The 22,422-nt window shown below is 39.6% G+C and overlaps 1 protein-coding gene across 1 annotated transcript in view; it reads left to right on the top strand.

Annotated features, from left to right (window-relative positions):
* CRYBG3 (crystallin beta-gamma domain containing 3) overlaps positions 1-22,422 on the top strand; it is a 133,382-nt gene that overhangs the window by 4,953 nt on the left and 106,007 nt on the right. The window contains exon 2 of the mRNA XM_055400895.2: positions 12,271-12,337. Within this exon, the coding sequence (XP_055256870.2) occupies positions 12,271-12,337 (67 nt within the window). The remainder of the gene's footprint in view (positions 1-12,270; positions 12,338-22,422) is intronic.

Here is a 22,422-nt window from a genome sequence, read left to right on the forward strand (position 1 = left end):
ATATCTATGTGGTGTTGAAGGGCAACATCTGAGGCTCATGCCTGCAGCAATAAAGATGACTGGAAAATTCCAGAAGTCCTCAGCTGTGTGTATTTTGTGAGAATCTTGAGCTTCTAGGTTAATGGAAAACACAGAACCTACTTTTGGCAGTGAAGTAGACATATAGACTGTTTTAGGGTATTGAAACCATATTTTTTTTCAAGTGAGAATCTGTCTTTTGGGTTTAACAGGGTGTCTGCCAGATGTCTAACTTGAGGATTCTGTTTCTTGCTGAGGGCATTTCCTTGAAAACTAACTCTATTGTACACTCCAAATGTGTGTTGAGTTGCAAGTGTACCTCAAGTTGACCTGCAATAAATTTAATCACAACGTCTAACTTTTTTGAAACAAACATTTCATCTCAGTGGAGAATATGTAAAAAAGGGTAATTGAATTTTAAAAAGAAGAAAAGAGTTTTCCCTCACAGTATTACCAGAGTTCTGATAAAGTACACTCGTGTGCAGAGATACCAAAAATGCCAGTGCGGCTGTGATAACTAGAAAACAGATTGAAGTACATTCAAACTCAGGAAGGTAATCCAGACTGTCTACTGAAGAGAGAGGATTAGCATGAGATAAAAGTTCAAGAAGTCATGTTTATCTTGAGTCTGTCCATTCCAGAAATTTGACTGCTATGTGTTGAGTATATTGCTAAGGTGTGGGATACAAAGATGAATAAAAGACCAAAACTATCCTCAAATAGTTCTTAAATTAGTGGAGGAGATAAACCTGCACGTCTCTGTTTTCCAGATGAACTAGTTATAAGCCAAACATGCATTTGGTGTGTGTGACTTGTGTGTTTCAGAACACACTCACTGTTTCATGCGTGTCACACATATCTATGAGGACTTTCAACGGGCTTTCAAAGTATCTTCTCACTCTCTTCTCTCTGAGCATGGTTTGATGAGCATCCTTTGCTGAGGCAGACTCGTGGGGAGGTGGAGTAGGAGCTGTACCAGCAGGGTGAATGGACATGGTTTCCCTCGGTCCCTCCTGCTGCTCCTTGACCCAGCAAGTCTTAGGTGGAGGCAGAAAAGCACATTCTTGCAAAAAATCGGCATTCCAATTGAGTGGACATCCTTATACAGAATGGTTGAATGTTGACAGAGAAACAGATTGGTTTTGTGACTAGAAATAACTCGTTGTGTGGCAGTCATGAAGGCCAAGTACTGGCACAGCTCCAGCAGGGTTATTCCTCAATGTTTAACCCCTGGGGGTATTTAACTGGAAATATGCCAAAGCAGTGAAACAACTCAAGTTTGCTTAGTCAAGTGTTCCTTTGTGCCTGACAGATTAGTGATGACAAAACTAAACCACCCTTAATTGAGGCCCTAGTAAGATCCAAGCCCTGTGCTTGGGGCTTTCAACATATGCAATCACTTAATACTCAGAGCAACCTTATGAGACAGGAATCTTTACTCCATTTTACAGACACATAATTTAAGGCTTGGAGAGGTCCAGTAGCTAATCAAAAGTCTCACAGATCTTGTTGTAGAATGAGGAGTCATCCTCCTTCCTGAATTCAAAACCTACAGCATTCTGTGACTGCTTCTTCTGCTCAACTTGGGAAGAAGACCCAAACAGAAGGCAGGCCTTAGAAAATGTTTTGAGTGCAAGTAAGACCATTGCCTGTAGCTGGGTATCTGCCCAGATGGCCTGGGTCAGTACTGAGTACAATAAAGAACTGATACTCCTGGCAGTTGAGAGAGGAAATTATATATACTTTATAAATTTAGATTTAAACACATAAAAAGGGTTAGTCTCCTAAAAAGATACAAATTAATCCTATAGCAAGGTACCATATTCACCTGTCTGATAATCAAAACTTGAGTTCAATGTAGGTAGACAGGAACTCTTGTACACTACTAGCAGGAGTGTAAATTGAGACACCATTTTGGAGGGAATTTTGACGAGCTCTATCAACATCATACATTCACATACCCTGATTTAACAGTTCCCTTGTAGAAATTCCATTGGATGTATACAGCTTGCAAAACAAGTCGAAAGTTGGCACTACAAATTTAGTCATTGCAGTGTTGTTTTAATTAGTAAGAGATGAAGATTAAAATGAAGTCTTACCAATAGTGAACTAATTGGTAGATCACCATGTATCCTTGTAGTGGAGTATTATGTGGCTGTCAAAAAGAATGATAAAGCTATTTGTATACTGTTAAGAAAAATACATTAAAAAAATTTTTTAAAGCAAGATACAAACCATTGTGTATAGTATGCTCCCATTTGCATTTGAAGATTGGGGAGTATGAAAAGTCTGTTACTAGTGTTAACTATTTGGGAAGAATGAGAGACTGGGTGAAGGAATGAGGAATAGGGAGACTTCTTCATTTCAGACCTTTTTTTTTTTTTAATGAAAATGTAGCATTTTATTTATTTTTTTCTTCATTTTTTAAAAATTTTTATTTAATAAATGGTACAAAGCACAGTGCCAAAAACATCAACAGTTAAAATTTCACCAAATGAAAAAATACTATAGAATACACAGTTGTAAAAAGCTACATTAAGTTATTTTACAACTGCCTCAAGCTGCAAAAAGAAAAAAAAAACCTTTTTATACTTAAATTACATGAATTACCTATCTCAGAAAACTGGTTATGACCTAGTGAATATCTTTGTATAAAAGAATTTATGATCATGTGTTGGCAAAAATTCTCCAAAGGAAGAATGAACTCCCTTCACTTGTTCAAGTGAGAAAAGCTATGATTGAGGCTACAAATAAATGGAATATTTGTAATGCAGAATAATTGGATATTTAGATACTTTCTGTAGGTATGAGGGAGGTATATGTATTTTTAATCTGCAACATGAAACTGGATAGAGTTAACAGAGCCTCAAAAATACCAACTCATTTTTGTGAGATCACCTAAATCATCCACATTGAGTAGCCATGTGACTCTGAGCTGAAATATTCTCTCAGTCTTTGATTATAAAGGAAAGGAGTTGGCTTCATAACTAAGCTCTCTTCCAGCTTTAGAACGCCAGCCAAAACTCTGTAGGGTAACAGGTGTATGCAGTATAGGTTAGGAAGACTTTTGTTTTACTGGAAAGATCACATATGAAAATGCTTTGGGTATTTCCTCTGTGTGTTCGTAACATTTTCATCATTTGATCTGAAAAGCTCACCAGTGTTTTTAACAAGAATCCCTTTGGTACCACTCACGTCAGGTGCTGTGCTAACCTCTGGGAATCTAGTGCAGCATGGCATTGGTTCAAAACACTCCTGCAGTTTTTGTGGGGAAGGCAGACGTAGCACAGATCCTCTTCCCTTCTTAAAATAAGTACCAGCATGTCTCACGGGCTGTGGAGTGTTTGACAGGGGTGGACACACTCTTAGAGGAAACTGTTTTAATCTCCTTCAGTCTGTTCCTTCTGATCTTTCTGTACACGTGTCTATTTACTATTTTTGATTTGTAGACTTTAGACAATCCATATTGGTTTCTGGTGATAGTAGATGAGGATTGAGCTATTTTATATCTCTTTCCACTTCTCTTTATTCATTCAGCCAAAATAAGAGTTATAATTTTGGGATTAAATCAGAAGTCAACTTTTCCATGTATATAAAATACAGCTCTGTTTAGAATAGTACAACATGCTTTTGAAGCAGCACATCTCTTATATGTCCTTTCTGATAAGTATCACAAATGACAGAAATGACATGAAAATGGTATTTGAATGCTCTCATGAATACTAATTTTATGTGATAGCTACATGATATGTTAGAAATTTCTGCTTTACTCTTTATATTAAAATTTATACAAAATATGGAAATTACCTTTGCAGGTCATAATTTTTTTTTCTATTAACTGCTGTGCCTATCAAGGAATGAAATTCTTTGAATTTTATATTTTGATAACTGGGAACAGGTAGCATGAGATGTAAACTCTTAGCCTTTTATTGTCTTTGTTGTCAAAGTACTAAAGAGCATACCCTGGCTGGACAGGTGGCATTGTGCTATATTAATCAAAGCTGAAAATATGTTTGGTAATCAATTTAATTGTTCCATTGTTCTATTATAGGTAGGCAGATAAGATCTTCTTTGGCAATGTTATATTTATTATGATACAAAGAAATTGCTATTATGTACTATTTGTATTATTAGTATTTAGCTGTTTGTCTTCTCTGGGTTTATTGCTTGCATATTTTCACTGACTTGTTTTTATTTGCTTTTTAGAATCAACTATAATACTTTGGGATTTTTTGTTTGTTTTGCTTGCCTTTGAATAGTAATATACGCTCTTCTAAGACAGGTATGAAATTAAAGAAAAGTCAAAAAGAAAGAAAAGCACAACTCATACATAACCCTATCCACCCAGAGACAAGTGCTGTTCTGCTAGATCACTTCTGATATGCATGTCTACATGTATACATATTTTTAGAAAAAGTAAAAATCTTCTTCAGGATTTTGAAATTTGATTTTTTTTCCCCACTTAACATTGGTGCTTTATCATTTTATACAGTAGTACATACACTCTTAGAAATAATCAAAATAATTTTATTTTAATCTTTTGAAAGATCTTAGATGGGTCATCACTTTTCAGAATCTAGTGTGAATGTCTGAATGTGTCTCTGTTTACAGAGGGTTTGTATTCTGATGGGAAAGTTATATAGATTTATATATAAGGTGCTTTGTAGTAAAATAAAGCCAGATGAGGGAAGAGGACGTGACAGAAGTAGTGAGTGTGGATTAAGGTATAGAGAGGATGCTCGTGAGGCCTGTCTGCCGGGTGACACCTGACCCAAGACCTACGTGATACTTGAATTAATGTGAATTAATCGTTCAGTGATGTCCAACTTTATGTGACCCCATGGACTGTAGCCCACCAGGCAGGCTCTTCTGTCCATGGGATTTCCCAGGCAAGAATACTGGAATGGGTTGCCATTTCCTTCTCCAGGAAATCTTCTTGACCCAAGGATTAGGAAATGAGCAAATCAGAGCAAAGGACTTTCCAGGCAGAGGGAAAAGCCTGCTCCAAGATCCTGGGGCAGGCTCATGTTGTCACAGGTGTCAGAATAGGCAGAGACAACAATGGAAAGGAGCCAGGGGCCAGATGAGGTCAGCCTTGGTCAGGAGTTGAGATGATAAGATTACTTTTTAAGAAAAGTATCACTTGAGCTTGGGTTTGTATGTGCGTATGTACTTGTATCCTCTTAAATAGTTTCTCAGCTTGTTGGGCTCGGAAGATTTGACAGAGGAGGAAGGGTCTGAGTTGGAGGTGAGGCTTGGTCAGGCCCTGGGGAGGTCCAGGCTCACCTGTTCTGGGGTCTCCAGAGCTCCTCTCTCAGGTCGTGTGTCAAGTGGTACATGAATGAGTGTCCCATTCTAGACGGCAGCTAGAGTACTGCTTTGAGTTCATGTCACAGCAAAAGATCAGGGTATTGATCCTTGTGAGGTTGATCACATATGTTCAGAATCTGAAGGGTTTGAGAAAGAGGACTTTGTGAGAATACAGCAGTTGCTGATGTCACGTGTTGATGGGCAGCTCAGGTCACGTCAAACCACCTGAGATTCTCACATTGTAGCCTGTGATTAAACTGTAATTATGGGTCTCATTTGGGGAGCATGTGATAGGAACAGGAAGTAAATCAGCTTCCATGTAGATAGAAAAATTATAGGAGAGGGTTGACATTATGGGGAAAGAACTGTCAGAAGCTCTAAGACTTCAAAGCCATGGAGCTTCATGATCGTATCTGTTACTCTTTTCTCTCCAAAGAGGTCTGACATTGAGACACCAGATGTTTGGGCCAAAATGCATGCTGTTTGTCTTAAAAGTGCAGCTTCTACTTACCTTTTAATTTGAAACCCAGAAATAACCATAACCACCTGTTTTATATTCTGCTAATGGTCATTAAAAAATACAAGTACTACTCTACTGCTGGCAGTCACTGTTTATGAATGGACAGTTTTCCAGATGGTTGTTTGGAAATTGTCAGTGTGGAACTCTGTTTTTATCCCTGCAGAAGCAGGGTTGGAGATGCTGGGTGGGGCTCCAGGCCAGTAGATAAAAGTCAGTTTAATCCGTAGTATACTGTACCTTCACTTGGGCTTCCCTGGTGGCTCAGACAGTGAAGAATCTGCCTGCAGTGCGGGAGATCTGGGTTCAGTCCCAAGGTTGGGAAAATCCCCTGGAGGATGGCATGGCAACCCACTCCAGTATTCTTGCCTGGAGAATCCCTGTGGACAGAGGAGCCTGACAGGTCATAATCTGTGGGGTCGCAAAGAGTTGGACACGACTGAGCGACTAACCACAACCACACAGTACCTTCAGTAGAGCAGTGAGCAAAGAGAACTCCAGAGCTTGTCTAGTGAAGATGTGTTTCTAAGAAAAGATCCTAAATGTAGTGTAGGTGCCCCATGGCGTGAGCAGGCCCTTTGGAGGGTAAGGGGGTAAAGTTCATACTTTATTTCGGCACTTGAGTGGCAATGAGAGGGAGAAATCCAAAGGAATAGAGGACAGGCCCCGTGGTGGCCTCAGTCACTTTGTAGTCAGGGACAGTGGAAGCTCTGTCTCCTTGTCACGCCCTAATATTTTAACTGAATTGGCTTTTTGATCACAGTCTTTCTCTTTCTTTACCACAAAAACCTCAAGATTCATCTGCCTTTTCCTCTTTCTACTCACTCTGCTTATTGGAGGGTCATATGTGATTTTAGATCTGGCAGAGGGATGGTCTGATCCTTTCAATGTACGTGTTTGAAAAAGGAAGCTCCAGAAAGGGGCATTTTGACTGAAGAACCTTTTGTCCATAAGCTGCCATCCCTGAAACAGACCTCTGTCCATTTCGCTTTTGCAGAGCTTTTCGCTTCTGGTAACAGCAAGAAAGGGAGTAGGGTGGGAAGAGATCCCCTCCTTGTTCCATAGTCTTTTTCATTTAGTCCTCCAAGGCTTTACTGAAGTGGTGTGGACCAGGCTTCCAGAACTCGCAGGGTTTTATGTTAGTGAGGGAAGAGAGAAACAGATTAACCTGTGTTTTCATTCCCTGTCCTCAGCCATATTGCTGGTGCTGTAGACTATCCCTTCTAGGATGAAACTGAAACCTAGAGTGGGAAAGAGAGGAGGCAGGGAAGAGAAGTCCTCAGCACAGGCCCCTCAGAATGGTGGCAAGCTCCTGGGGCCAGTGGGTTGGGGGTCCTGCTTAGAGATAAGGCCATGCCCAAGCCAGGCGTGTGTGCTCCATCACTCAGTCGTGTCCAACTCTCTGCAGGCACATGGACTGTAGCCCACCAGGCTCCTCTGTCTGTGGGATTTCCCAGGCAAGAATGTTGGAGCGGATTGCCGGTTCCTTCTCCAGGGGAATCGTCCTTACCCAGGGATCAAACCTGTGTCTCCTGCACTGCAGGAGGATTCTTTACCTGCTGAGCCACTGGGGAAGCCCCAAACAAGGCACCACCTTCTATGAAGTCACCTTGAGTTTGAGAATGCTCAGAATTATGGCCACGATGTCACCAGTACCAGAGATTGCCTCCTTTCTGGAAATAGCAAGAAATCACAGACTCAGGAATCCACTGAAAAGTGGGCTGGCCTTTGGAAGACAGTTATGGAAGCTGTATTCGCTTCTTCAACATTTGCAGATTTTTCTGATGCAGCTACCATAACGGTGTGTGAGAGAAACGGCGGAGTAGGAGGTGGCACTCGGCTGCCTTGTTGCCGGAGGAGAGGAGTGAAGAGCTTTGTCTGCCTCACCCTGCCTCCACCCACACCCGCTCCTGTGTGACCATCCAGTGACCGTCTAGGAAGTGGCCTTCTTACCACTTGAGGGACTGACTCTGGAAGAGGCCGAGCAGCATCCCTTCGGTTTCAGTCTGTGATAAACACTCCAAGAGGGGATTTTTTTCCCGTCCCACTGGACTTCACATACCCTGCATGCTCATTCAGGCAACAGCTCTTCACTGGGACCATCTGCTGAACATCAGTGTTGGAAAATGCTATTTCACAGGCGTGAGCTTTCGAAATAATTGATACCTATCCTTTAATTATCACCATATAAGACATTTAAATAATGTTAATGGATATCCCTGTAACCAGATCATTCTCTTCTCTGTGCAACTCTCAGTTGCTGGTTTCAGCTCAGTAAAGAGACTCTCACGCTGTTGTTTATCAGAGGACGGCCTGCATCTGAACAACCCAGGGAAGCGGGGGCCGGTTGTGGAAAATGTGGATTCCTGGGCCCCACTCCAGCTGGAATCCTTGACTGTCAGGCCCCCACATCTGTTTAATAAACAACTGTGCAGGTGATTATGGTGCCTCTAGAGAGGGATTCTCAGGGAAAGAGGGCCAGGGTATTGTCTGGTGTGTTCACTGCTCATTTCCTAGTATGTACCGAGAACAGCGTCTGGCACCTAAAAAGTGCAAGGACATGTCTGGTGACTGAGTTCTTGGACCTAGTTTCCTCCTCCTTACTTCCTGTGAGTTGGGGAATTCTGTTAGAATTCGATTAAAAGTAATAGTGTAAGATATTTTAAGTGACAGGATAGGGACTCTCTGTGTAAATTATTTGAACTTTAGAATGTAAATATGCCTCCTTTTTTTATGGCCCAGGAGGTTTGTTTTATTTTATGTCTGGCATAAAGTAAGTGGATTCTTAATGGCTGTACATTGGATTCCTGGTTTTCAGCTATGGTCTAAATAAGGCTGCATCAAAAATGAGGAGCTTCTGTGTCACTTTGACCTTGACGCTTATCTGGATTTAATTTCCAGATAATTTCCAGAGTTGTGTTAGCTAAGTTAGATGAGGATGTTAAAATTCAAGGTAGTCTTATTTGTGCCCACCTGTGATCATGATGCCTGCCCTCTCACCCCCTGCCTTGAGCAGAATGTGTGCTTTCTAAAAATACTACTATTGAAATACTCCCAGGTCCCAAAGGGGATTAAATTGTGAGAGAACAATAGGAAAGGCTTGTCTTTCTTAAGGTTTGAGATCATCTGAATTTGAAAAGTTTTTCTTTCTCTTGTATTTTATTTTTGAGTCTGAGAGTACCAGTCCAAGCCTTTAGAGACTTTTCTGTTAATATTTCTTCTTTTCCTTTTCTTTCTTTCTTTTTTTAATCTAGGCTGACACCTCAATATCCAGTGTTTCGAGTATCTTTATGAATCCTGTCCTAATTTTCGTGTGTTTTGTTTCTAAGTCAGTTGAAAATACCCTTGTTCCTATTTAGTAATCTTCTCCCAGCCCGACTTCTCTCTCTTATATCTTTTGAGAAAGTTGTTGCTGGATGAGAGTGGATGGTACGTTCTTTCAAGAGACTTACATACTAGTGTGTCATTAAGGAAAAAGGACTACTGTGTATTATTATATTGTTCTTAATGGCACAGTGTTTTCTGAGTAAGCACGCACAAACAGAATGTTTGATAGTAGTTATTTTTACAGTCTATCTGACAAACAATACTTGAGTGCCTTCACAGTGCCAAGCGTGATGCTAGGCTTTGGGATACAGCCATGAATGATACGGTCCCTGGGTTATATGAGTTCAAATCTAGTTAGACAAATGGATAACCAACCAGCCATTGTGGTAATTACTGGCAGGAATGTATGAGGGGTATCACTCTGTGCAGTGGGAACACAAAAATTACAGGTTAACATAGAAATCAACTGGGAAGGATTAGGAGTTGGACAGGGTGGGGAAGGGTGTTGCAGGCAGGAGGAGAAAGTAGTTTGCTGGTATATGAATTTGGTGTGTTCTGAGAATGGGTTCTAGGTGACAGTGTGTCTGCAACCAGGTCATGAAGGACTTTCTATAGTTACACTCAGGACTCTTCATTTCATTCATCAGCTGATGGAACAATCACTGAAGGAGTTTTTGAGCAGGAGAATATCATGGTCAGATTAATGATCACTGTGTCTAAGAATGGATTGAACCAGAGCCATCCGGAGGATGTCAGAGACGAATGGAGAAGGGACTCCAGACATCCAGGAAGGACGTGGGGAAAGCTTTAACTGAAACAGTGATTTTTCTACTTAATCCAGAATTTTAAAATGTTGTTTGTTTTAAAACTTGACACATTTTAAAATTTTGGTTTAGCCATAAGATTCGTGAAACATAAACCTTAGGATATAAATTTCAACGCATTTTACAAAGTGTCAAGTATTAACTGCTCTTGGTGATTTCAGCTTTAAATTCTGCAGTTTTTTGCGCAATGCAGAATACTTATGTTCTGACTTAAAACTTTTTTTTTTTTTTTGGCATTTTGTGGGTGTTTACAGTGTGGAAATAATTATAGCTACTTGAAAATCCTAACTTCTGCCTTAAATCCCATGAACCCTGAGCTGCATTTTTTGCAGAGCTTTTGTATTGGGAAAGACACTTTTTACTGTTTTCATATACAATTTCAGTAAGTCAGTAAGCTTATAGTGTTTGTCGTTCAGTCATGGCCAACTCTGTGTGACCCCATGGGCTGAAGCTTGCCAGGCTCCTCTGTCCACGGAATTCTCCAGGCATGAATACTGAAGTGAGTTGCCATTTCATTCTCCAAGCTTATAGAATACCCTGTGAATACTCTAAATAAGTATACTTTCAGAAATCTTGAACTAGGATACTAAATTGTCTATTGTATATTTAGATAGATTATATTTAGAAATTAACTAGATTCAAAATAGATTGTAGTTAGAAAATACACTTATCGAATCACCAGGGTCAGTAGTAGTCACGGTTATACCCCAAATGTTTATTATCATGCTCTTTTTATGTGTATTTTGCCAGTCTCTTTTCTTTGATTTGAGCTTAGATAGACAAGTATTGACATTTAATTTAAAAAAAACTGAATTATAAATAACCTTGTGGCAAAAGATAAGCCTAGTAAAACAGAAAAAAACAAAGATAACCCACTCACATTTAAAATGTTAACCGTTTGAGACATTATTTTATAGACATGTCCCTGTATATAGGTTACAATTCTGACTTTTACATTTTTTTTCCTACTTTTGTCCCTATTTTTCCCTATGGAATTTTCATATGTTAAACACATAGCTTATGTATTTATTTACATGCTTAGTTTTTCTTACTGGCATTTGAGCATGGCTGTATCTTTTCTGTCCTTGTATTCCTGCATAGAGTCTGAGACTGAATGAAATTTGAATCCATTGTATTTTCCAGGTGTTCATGATCTATTTTTTCCTTCTTCTTTTTTCTTTTTTAATCATTGTCATTTGTTGCCTGGATAGTCTGCTCAATTGTACTGGATTGTGTGGATAGAAAATCTTAAGCAGCACAGTGTCCTTGCTTAGTATCCTAATGGGAGCTGTGGAACCCCCCTTTCCTTTCCCTCTCCTGCCAGTCATCACGATTCCATCCATGTGTTTTTCCCCACCCAGTCATTCTCCTGCCTGAAGGCTTCCCAGTGCTAGCAGAACAAAGGTCACATTCTGTGATGGGTCAGACGGGTTCTTCTTGGTCTGGCATCCACTTACCTCTGTTCTCATTCTCATCTCTAGCAGGATCATCACTGCCTGTCACAGGTCCTGTGCTTCAGTCTTATCTTAAAAACAAACAAGCAGAACATGGTGGTGGTGGTGGTTTAGTCGCTAAGTCCTGTCCAGCTCTTGTGACCCCGTGGACTGTAGTCTGCCACGCTCCTCTGTCCATGGGATTCTCCAGGCGAGAATACTGGAGTGGGTTGCCATTCCCTTCTCCAGGGGATCTTCCCACACCAGGGATTGAATCCAGGTCGCCCACGTTGCAAGCAGATTCTTTACTGTCTGAGCCACCAGGGAAGCCCAAGAATATACTTGGGATTAGATAAACCTACATCTCTCTCTCTCTTTTTTTTTTTTTGCATCTCTTTTAAGTATTCCCAGAAATCTCTAGATGACCCTGTATGTTTATAAAAATTTGTTGAGTAGAAATATATTTCAGATAACTCTTAGCATAGGATTAAGAAAAGACTGGGCTGTGGAGAACCTTAATAGAGTCAGAGAGTGCCAACACTTTCCAAGATTATGATAGCTGTACACTGGTGCTCCAAATTCAGGTGCATAGTTGGTGTGATGCTGGTCATAAAACAGAATGGACTCACCAAAATTTCTGGAGCCTGATGAGCATTTTTGAATGTGTGTTTCAAGTGTAGACACTCAAATCAATAGCTTCTTAGTGTAACACTTTGTATGTGAATCTTTGGGGCATTACAGATAAAAAGGACCTTTCAGTTTTTGCATTAAACACAGAAACTGTATGATTTTAGTAATTCTCTTTTAATTAAAAAAAACAAACTGTTGTTTTTTTTTCCAGTGTTGAAAATGAGCCCATGAGCACAAGTCAGAAAAAGGAAAATGTACTTTCATCAGAAGCAGTAAAGGTATAGTTTTAAATTAATATTGTTTTATAGCTAGCAAATAATTTTTTCTTAATTTCTGCTCGCTCTTCTTTCCAATTCTGTCATCTCATTTCACATTTCAAAAAGAGCATAAAGTCTTATTCCTTATTGGAAACTCTAGGCCAGTTCTGCTGGATATTTGCATCTTGCAATGGGGTTGGGGGTAGATCATTGAAGAAAGGCTTGAGACATTGGTGCTCTTACTCCAGCCGAGCCACTAACCAGCTGTGAGGTCTTCCGTTGAGACATTTAACTTCTCTGTGCCTTGGTTTTCTAATCTGTAAATGGGTTCATCTAACCTCCACTGTCCCTTTCCCCTAGGAAGTTCTTCAATTTATGTTGTGTTTACTCAAATGCTCCTGACAATTAAGAGTGCTTCTGAGGGCATGGAAGTTAATGACCTATTTGTATATGTCATTAGTATGTGATGTGTTTGTTTAGCTCATAGGTGAACTGGCTTTCTCTGCATCTACAGAACAACCATGAAATCATATATGCTACACTTCTACGCAGATGGTTATTGATAATTGTGGTTAAAAATCTCTGAAAACTGCTAAACCTTATAATACTTCTTTTTCATCATAAGTGATTTTCTAGGAATTGGATGTTTGTGTTGGTTGGGAGCATGAGGCTAGGATCAAGTTCTGATAGCTGTTCCACATTCATAGAGTTTGGGCCCAGTTACTTTCTTTTTAAATGGCTTGTGACAGTCAAGGACAAAGCTTGTCAGGGATTCCAGGGTGCATTAGCCTGGTCAGTGGAAGGACCAGAAAGTCAACTGAATCCTTCGTTACTGATGATTCTTCATTACTCTTAAACATTACATGAGGTCTAGAGGCCTTAAAGATGGTAAAGGTAAAGCTGTTTTCAATTTTTATTCCCGCCCTGTCCACCATAGTTAACAATATAAATATTTTTAAAAGAAAAAAAAAAAAGATCAGAATCTGATTTTTCTTTTTTATTTTTAAACTTTATTGAAAGAAAAAAATCAGAATCACCTTGCTTCCCTTTCCTTTCTTCTTCCTTTGTGAGTTTGGCTACTAACTCCCGCCCCCCGGGTTAATTTATAGCGCTTCCTGCCTGTTCTTTTGCGGCCGGTCATTAGTCAACTCACTGGTTTACCACTGCATGGACTCTGTAGCTTTCTCTGTTTTGTTCAGTGTTTACATGTCCTGAGTTGCCCAGCTTCAAGATTTTTACTTCTCATTTTATGTGCAGCTTTGCTCTTGAGTCGTCTCGCAGGAAGCATGTGTTTTACTTCTGAAATCTCCAGCTGAGAGGTTTCTTTATCAGCCAGTTCCTGTCATTCCTGGTCTTTAGTCCTTCATTGCCTCTGAGCCCACCTTCGAGCTTCAGCAAACCATCATGCTTTCGCTGCTCTTTTCTCCTGGTCGCTACTTGTTTGCCTAACTAACCTGGAACTGATAGGTATCACTTCAGCTGTTAATCTCACTGAAAAAAATGTTGGTCTTCAAACTTGGCCCTGAGACTTTAGTTTCCAGTAGAACTGCTTTCTATCTGCAGAGATTTACTCCAGAAATTATTCTGGCCTCAGTAAGTCTACATGGCAGGCAGTATAGTGGCTGGGCCTCTGTGGTTACCATCTTCTCTATCCATTTTTAATATATTGGTTTGAATGTTCAGGATACTTTCAGTTTGGGATTTGGGCCCCCAAGTAAATAGGGCTTACAGTCATGAAAGTTTTTCTCTTACGGTTTGAGGCCTATAGGATTACTTATATCAATACATGGGCAGTCTGGTTAGCCTGTATTAGAACAGGCACCTTGGCATTCTCACTGGTGTAGTGGAAGCATTTTGGGCCATGTAAGCTTGTTTGTTTGCTTTACTTTCTGGAAACTACTGGTAGGCTTGCTCATCTTTGCTGCACAGACCCAGTTGTGGTGGGACCTACTATTGCCAGGCATCAAGAATATGTATTTTGCAGATTATATTCCACTGTAAGTTATTATATGATATTGGGTATAATTCCCTGTGTTATATGATTAATCCCTGTTGCTTCAATTAAAGAAAAGAAAAAAGTACATATTTTGATAAAATCAATGGCTAGGCCCACACTTTGGGGGACTAAAAAGGTTAACAATGATATTTATGATCCTGTTATTTTAAATAGTCTCATTTAAAGTTTTCTCACTTGGCAAGTAGCATAAAATATTCATTTGTTTTCTTTCTAATGAATGGTTTTCTGAAACATAGTGCTCCATTGTAATGTGACATTTCTTGCCACACTTCCAACTTCATAACCTGAATTTTATGATAATGCCTTGCATGATAAGGAAAAATGTGCACCATTTTTTCTCTCCAGTGTAAAATGTAACAGATTTGTGTACAGTAAATGTTTTTATGCATTTCTTTTTGTATTTGACCTTGAGATACCAAATCAAGGTGTTCAAGATTGTTTTGTTATAAATTTAAGCTACAAAAAAAATTTGTATTTTTTTAAACAACTGGAGACTATAGAAGCTTTGTATTATTTTTGGACATAATTAGATTCTTGGTTCTTAAAATATATATGCTATACAAATTTCACTGTTTTGCTAACATTGAAATCTATTTCTCACATGCATCAATCATTCCACTGAAATATATATTTCTTCTGTATTAATCACTTTTTATATCTAGCTGGTAAGACTTCCAGATATTTAGTCTGTACTCTATTCAGTTTTTCTCTAAGGAATATGTATTCTTGTCTCGTCACCTTAGACTCTTGCTGCGTTCACGTCTATTGTTTTAAAGAGAGGGAAGGCATGTTATAACACCCTGCTCCCTTCTGCCTACTTCAGAGAACTGTTCATCCCTTCCCACTTTCCAAGGCCCACCCCCTAAATGCCCCCATGGGTGGTACTGGTCTCTAATTTCCTGCCTTCTCCTGGACCTCACTTTGCACTGTGTTCATTTCTCCATCTTCACTGGATTCTTCTATTTCACTCTTAATATGTAAAATAATTTTTTTTTCTTTCATTGGTCTGGTTTCCTTTCAGTCTATCATTTCACTTTATTGCTATCTTTTACCCAAAGATTCCTTATGGAAGTCTGTCATAATCACTGTTTAATTCTTAATGCTTTCTCATCTGACTCTGGTCCCCCTTCCTGGTTTGCTTAGACATGAGAAAACTAGTATTGTGCCTGATACATGTGTCATAGGTGTTCAGGTCAGTAGCTCAGTCGTGTCCGACTCTTTACAACTCCAGGGACTGCAGCACGCCAGGCTTCCCTGTCCAACACCAACTCTCGGAGCTTACTCAGGCTCATTTCCATCGAGTCAGTGATGCCATCCAACCATCTCATCCTCTGATGTCCCCTTCTCCTCCCACCTTCAATCTTGCCCAGCATCAGGGTCTTTTCCAATGAGTCAGTTCTTCGCATCAGATGGCCAAATATTGGAGTTTCAGCTTCAGCATCAGTGCTTCCAAAGAATATTCGGGACTGATTTCCTTTCAGATTGACTGACTGGATCTCTTTACAGTCCAAGGGACTCACATGAGTCTTTACACCACAGTCCAAAAGCATCAATTCTTTGGCGCTCAGCTTTCTTTTTAGTCCAACTCTCATATCCATATGTAACTACTGGAAAAACCATAGCTTTGACTAGATAGACCTTTGTTGGAAAAGTAATGTCTCTGCATTGTAATATGCTATCTAGGTTGATCATAGCTTTTCTTGCAAGGAGCAAGTGTCTTTTAATTTCATGGCTTCAGTCACCATCTGCAGTGATTTTGGAGCTCCCCAAAATAAAGTCTATCACTGTTTCCATTGTTTCCCCATATATTTGCCAAAAGTGATGGGACCAGATACCATGATCTTAGTTTTCTGAATGTTGAGTTTTAAGCCAACTTTTTCACTCTCCTCTTTCACTTTCATTAAGAGGCTTTTTAGTTCCTCTTCACTTTCTGCCATAAGGGTGGTGTCGTCTGCATATCTGAGGTTATTGATATTTCTCCCAGAAATTTTGATTCCAGCTTGTGCTTCATCCAGCCTAGCATTTCGTATGATGTACTCTGTATATAAGTAAGCAGGGTACTTACTTAACTTGATGTACTCCTTTCCTGATTTGGAACCAGTCTGTTGTTCCATGTCCAGTTCTAACTGTTGGTTCTTGAGCTGCATACAGATTTCTCAGGAGGCAAGTCAGGTGGTCTAGTTTTCCCATCTCTTGAAGAATTTTTCAGAGTTTGTTGTGATCCACACAGTCAAAGGCTTTGGTGTAGTCATTAAAGCAGAAGTAAATGATTTTCTGGAACTCTCTTACTTTTTCGATCATCCAACGGATTTTGGCAATTTGACCTCTGGTTCCTCTGTCTTTTCTAAATCCAGCTTGAACATCTGGAAGTTCATGGTTCACATATTGTTGAAGCCTGGCTTGGAGAATTTTGAGCATTACTTTACTAGCACGTGAGATGAGTGCAATTGTGTGGTAGTTTAAACATTTGTTGACATTGCCTTTCTTTGGGATTGGATGAAAACTGACCTTTCAGTCCTGTGGCCACTGCTGAGTTTTTCAAATTTGCTGGCATATTGAATGCAGTACTTTCACACCATCATCTTTTAGGATTTGAAATAGTTCAACTGGAATTCCATCACCTCCATTAGCTTTCTTCGTAGTGATGCTTCCTAAGGTGGTCTTGACTTCGCATTCCGGGATGTCTGGCTCTCGGTGAGTGATCACACCATCGTGGTTATCTGGGTCGTGAAGATCATTTTGGTACAGTTCTTCTGTGTATTCTTGCCACCTCTTCTTCATATCTTCTGCTTCCGTTTTTGTCCTTTATTGATCCCATCTTTGCATGAAATGTTCCCTTGGTATCTCTAATTTTCTTAAAGAGATCTCTAGTCTTTCCCAGTCTATTGTTTTCCTCTGTTTCTTTGCACTGATCACTGAGGAACGCTTTCTTATCTTTCCTTGCTATTCTTTGGAACTCTGCATTCAAATGGGTATATCTTTCCTTTTCTCCTTTGCCTTTAGGTTCTCTTCTTTTTTCAGCTATTTGTAAGGCCTCCTCAGACAACCATTCTGCCTTTTTGCATTTCTTTTTCATAGTTGTTAAATGAGAGTAATTCCATGAAACCTGATCTCTTGCTACCCATCCCATCAGTGGCTTGTTCTCAGTTCTTACTGTATATAACCAGTTGAGACACTTGATTTTCCATTTGTCTTCTTTCCAGAACTTGTATGTTTTTATATTTGCTCTTATGACCTTGTACATTCTAGTTTCTGTTCCTGCCTTTGGCCATTCCCTTGAGTTTCCTTCACTGATTCTTTTTTGGGGGGAGTGAAGTAGAAAAGAATAGCTTTATTGCTTCTCCTGGCAAAGGGAGCCACAGCAGACTAATGCCCTCAAAACTGTTGGCATAAGAGGAGGTTATGAGATTTATAGTAATGGTTTGAAGAGGATGGTTTGATTAGCTCATAGCCATTCTTTGGTTGGTGATGAGGTAATTGGGAGTCAGCATCATCAGTCTCCTGGTCCAACCAATCTGGAATCTAGATGCTTGTGGGAAGTATATGGTTAACTTCTTTTGGTAGGGGTTTCAGTATCTGCAAAATAGCTCAAATATATTGTTATGTATATTCATTTACGTGGGTACCAGGACCCTGCCCCAAGGCTGTTCTATAGTTTATTTTTTTTTTTTATTGAAGGATAATAGCTTTATAGAATTTTGTTGTTTTCTGTCAAACCTCAGCAAGAAATAGCCATAGGTATATATATATATATATATATATATGTGTGTGTATATATATATATATATATTGGAGAAGGAAATGGCAACCCACTCCAGTGTTCTTGCCTGGAGAGTCCCAGGGACAGGGGAGCCTGGTGGGCTTCCGTCTATGGGGTCACACAGAGTCGGACACGACTGAAGTGACTTAGCAGTAGCAGCAGCATATATATATATATATATCCCCTCCCTTTAAACCTCCCTCCCATCTCCTGCCCCTCTAGATTGACACAGAGCCCCTGTTTGAGTTCCCTGAGCCATACAACAAATTCCCTTTGGTATCTATTTTACATATGGTAATGTAAGTTTCCACAGTTTATTGTGATCCACACAGTCAAAGGCTTTGGCATAGTCAATAAAGCAGAAATAGATGTTTTTCTGAAACTCTCTTGCTTTCTCCATGATCCAGCGGATGTTGGCAATTTGATCTCTGGTGCCTCTGCCTTTTCTAAAACCTGCTTGAACATCTGGGAGTTCACGGTTTATATACTGCTGAAGCCTGGCTTGGAGAATTTTGAGCATGACTTTACTAGCGTGTGAGATGAGTGCAATTGTGAGTCCCTTATACTGCAAGGAGATCCAACCAGTCCATTCTGGAGGAGATCAATCCTGGATGTTCATTGGAGGGACTGATGCTGAAGCTGAAACTGCAATACTTTGGCCACCTCATGCGACGAGTTGACTCACTGGAAAAGACTCTGATGCTGGGAAAGGTTGGGGGCGGGAGGAGAAGGGGACGACGGAGAATGAGATGGCTGGATGGCATCACGGACTCTGTGGACATGAGTTTGAGTGAACTCCGGGAGTTGGTGATGGACAGGGAGGCCTGGCGTGCTGTGATTCATGGGGTCGCGGAGAGTCGGACACGACTGAGCGACTGAACTGAACTGAATGTAAGTTTCCATATTACTCTTTCCTTACATCTCACCTTCTCCTCCGCTCTCCCCATGTCCAGAAGTCTATTCTCTATGTCTTTCTCCACTGCTGCCCTGTAAATAAACTCTTCAGTACCATTTTTCTGGATTCCGTATATATGCATTAGAATATGATATTTATCTTTCTCTTTCTGACTCACTTCACTCTGTATAATAGGTTCTAGTTCATCAGAACTGACTCAAATGCATTCCTTTTTATGGCTGAGTAATATTCCACTGTGTATATGTACCACAACTTCTGTATCCATTCATCTGTCGACGGACATCTAGACTGCTTCCATGTTCTAGCTATTGTAAATGGTGCTACAGTGAACAGTGGGATACACGTGTCTTTTTCAGTTTTGGTTTCCTCAGGGTATGTGCCTAGGAGTGGGATTGCTGGGTCATATGATCGTTTTATTCTTAGTTTTTTAATGAATCTCCATACTGTCTTCCATAGCAGCTCTATTAGTTTACATTCTCACCTACAGTGCAAGACCGTTCCCTTTTCTCCGCATCCTCTCCATTGTTTGTAGACTTTTTGATGAGGGCCATTCTGACTGGTGTGAGGTGATATCTCATTGTACTTTTGATTTGTATTTCTCTGATAATGAGCGATGTTGAGCATCTTTTCATGTGTTTGTTAGCCATTGGTATGTCTTCTTTGGAGAAATGTCTGTTTAGGTCTTTTTCCCACTTTTTGATTGGGTTGTTTGTTTTTCTGGTATTGAGCTGTATGAACTGCTTGTATATTTTGGAAATTAATCCTTTGTCAATTGTTTCATTTGCTATTATTTTCTCCCATTTTGAAGGTTGTCTTTTCATCTTGCTTATAGTTTTCTTTGCTTGCAGAAGCCTTTAAGTTTCATCAGGTCCCACATGTTTACTTTTGTTTTTATTTCCATTACTCTAGGAAGTGGGTCAAAGCAAGAAGATCTTGCTTTGATTTATGTCATCAAATGTCTGCCTATATTTTCCTCTAAGAGTTTTATAGTTTCTGATCCTACATTTATGTGTTTAATCCATTTTGAGTTTATCTTTGTGTATGGTGTTAGGAAGTGTTCTAGTTTCATTCTTTTACATGTAGCTGTCCAGTTTTCCCAGCACCATTTATTGAAGAGGCTGTCTTTGCCCCATTGTATATTCTTGCCTCCTTTGTCAAAAATAAGGTACCCATAGATGCATGGGTTTATTTCTGGGCATTCTATCTTGTTCCACTTGCCTATATTTCTGTTTTTTGTACTAGTGCCATACTGTCTTGATGACTGTAGCTTTGTAGTATAATCTGAAGTCAGGAAGGTTGATTCTTCCAGCTCCATTCTTCTTTCTCAAGACTGCTTTGGCTGTTCAGGGTCTTTTGTGTTTCCATATGAATTTTGAAATTTTTTGTTCTAGTTCTGTGGAAAATGCCATTGTTAATTTGATAGGGATTGCATTAAATCTGTAGATTGCATTTGGTAGTTAGTTATTTTCAAAATCTTGATTTTTCCTACCTAAGAACATGAAGTATCTCTCTATCAGTTTATGTCATCTTTGATTTCTTTCATTAGTGTCTTTTAATTTTCTGTGTACAGTTCTTTTGTCTCCTGAGATAAGTTTATTCCTAGATATTTAATTCTTTTTGTTGCAATGGTGAATGGGATTGATTCCTTAGTTTCTCTTTCTGATTTCTCATTGTTAGTATACAGAAATGAAAGTGATTTCTGTGTATTGATTTTGTATCCTGCCACTTTGCTAAATTCACTGATTAGCTCTAGTAATTTTCTGATACTACCTTTATGGTTTTCTATGTACAGTATCCTGTCATCTGCAAACAGTGAGAGCTTTACTTCTTCTTTTCTGATCTGGATTCCTTTTGTTTCTTTTTCTTCCCTAGTTGCTGTAGCTAGGACTTCCAGAACTATGTTGAATAATAGTGGTGAAAGGACACCTTTGTCTTGTTCCTGATCTTAGGGGGAACGCTTTTAGTTTTTCACCATTGAGAATAATGTTTCCTGTAGGCTTATCACATATGGCCTTAACTCTGTTGAGGTAGGTTCCTTCTATACCCATTTTTTGAAGAGTTTTAATCATTAATGGTTGCTGAATTTTGTCAAAGGTTTTTCTGCATCTGTTGATGATCATATGGTTTTTATGTCTCAATTTGTTAATGTAGTGTATCACATTGGTCAATTTGCATATATTGAAGAATCCTTGCATTCCTGAAATGAATCCAACTTGATCATGGTGTATGAGCTTTTTGGTGTGTTGCTGAATTCTGTTTGCTAAAATTTTGTTAAGGACTTTTGCATCTATGTTCATCAGTGATATTGGCCTGTAGTTTTCTTTTGCTGTGTTGTCTTTGTCTGGTTTTGGTATTGGGGTGATGGTGACCTCGTAGAATGAGTTTGGAAGTGTTCCTTCCTCTGCAATTTTTAGAAAGATTTTTAGAAGGATAGATATTAGCTCTTCTCTGAATGTTTGATAGAATTCTCCTGTGAAACCATCTGGTCCTAGGCTTTTGTTTTGTGGGATATTCTTTTTATCATGGCTTCAATTTCAGTGCTTATAATTGGGTTGTTCATTATTTCTATTTCTTCCTGGTTCACTCTTGGAAGATTGAACTTTTCTAAGAATGCGGTGAAAGTCCTGCACTCAATATGCCAGCAAATTTGGAAAACTCAGCAGTGGCCACAGTCAGTCTTCATTCCAATCCCAAAGAAAGGTAATGCCAAAGCATGCTCACACTACCGCACAATTGCACTCATTTCACGTGCTAGTAAAGTAATGCTCAGAATTCTCCAAGTCAGGCTTCAACAATACGTGAACCATGAACTTCCAGATGTTCAAGCTGGATTTAGAAAAGGTAGAGGAACCAGAGGTCAAATTGCCAACATCCACTGGATCATTGAAGAAGCAAGAGAATTCCAGAAAAATATCTATTTCTGCTTTATTGACTATACCAAAGCCTTTGACTGTGTGGATCACAACAAACTCTGAAAAATTCTTCAAGAGATGGGAATACCAGACTACCTTACCTGCCTCCTGAGAAATCTGTATGGAGGTCAGGAAGCAACAGTTAGAACTGGACATGGAACAACAGACTGGTTCCAAATCAAGAAAGGAGTACGTCAAGGCTGTATATTGTTACCCTGCTAATTTAACTTCTATGCAGAGTACATCAAGAGAAAGGCTGGGCTGGATGAAGCACAAGCTGGAATCAAGATTTCTGGGAGAAATATCAATAACCTCAGATATGCAGATGACACCACCCTTATGGCAGAAAGTGAAGAAGAACTAAAGAGCCTCTTGATGAAAGTGAAAGAGGAGAGTGAAAAAGTTGGCTTAAAGCTCAACATTCAGAAAACTGAGATCATGGCATCCAGTCCCATCACTTCATGGCAAATAGATGGGGAAGCAATGGAAACAGTGGCAGAC

This window comes from Moschus berezovskii, chromosome 1 (genome assembly GCF_049115385.1).
Source record: "Moschus berezovskii isolate FMDL1 chromosome 1, NW_MosBer_1.0, whole genome shotgun sequence".
NCBI lineage: Eukaryota > Metazoa > Chordata > Mammalia > Artiodactyla > Moschidae > Moschus > Moschus berezovskii.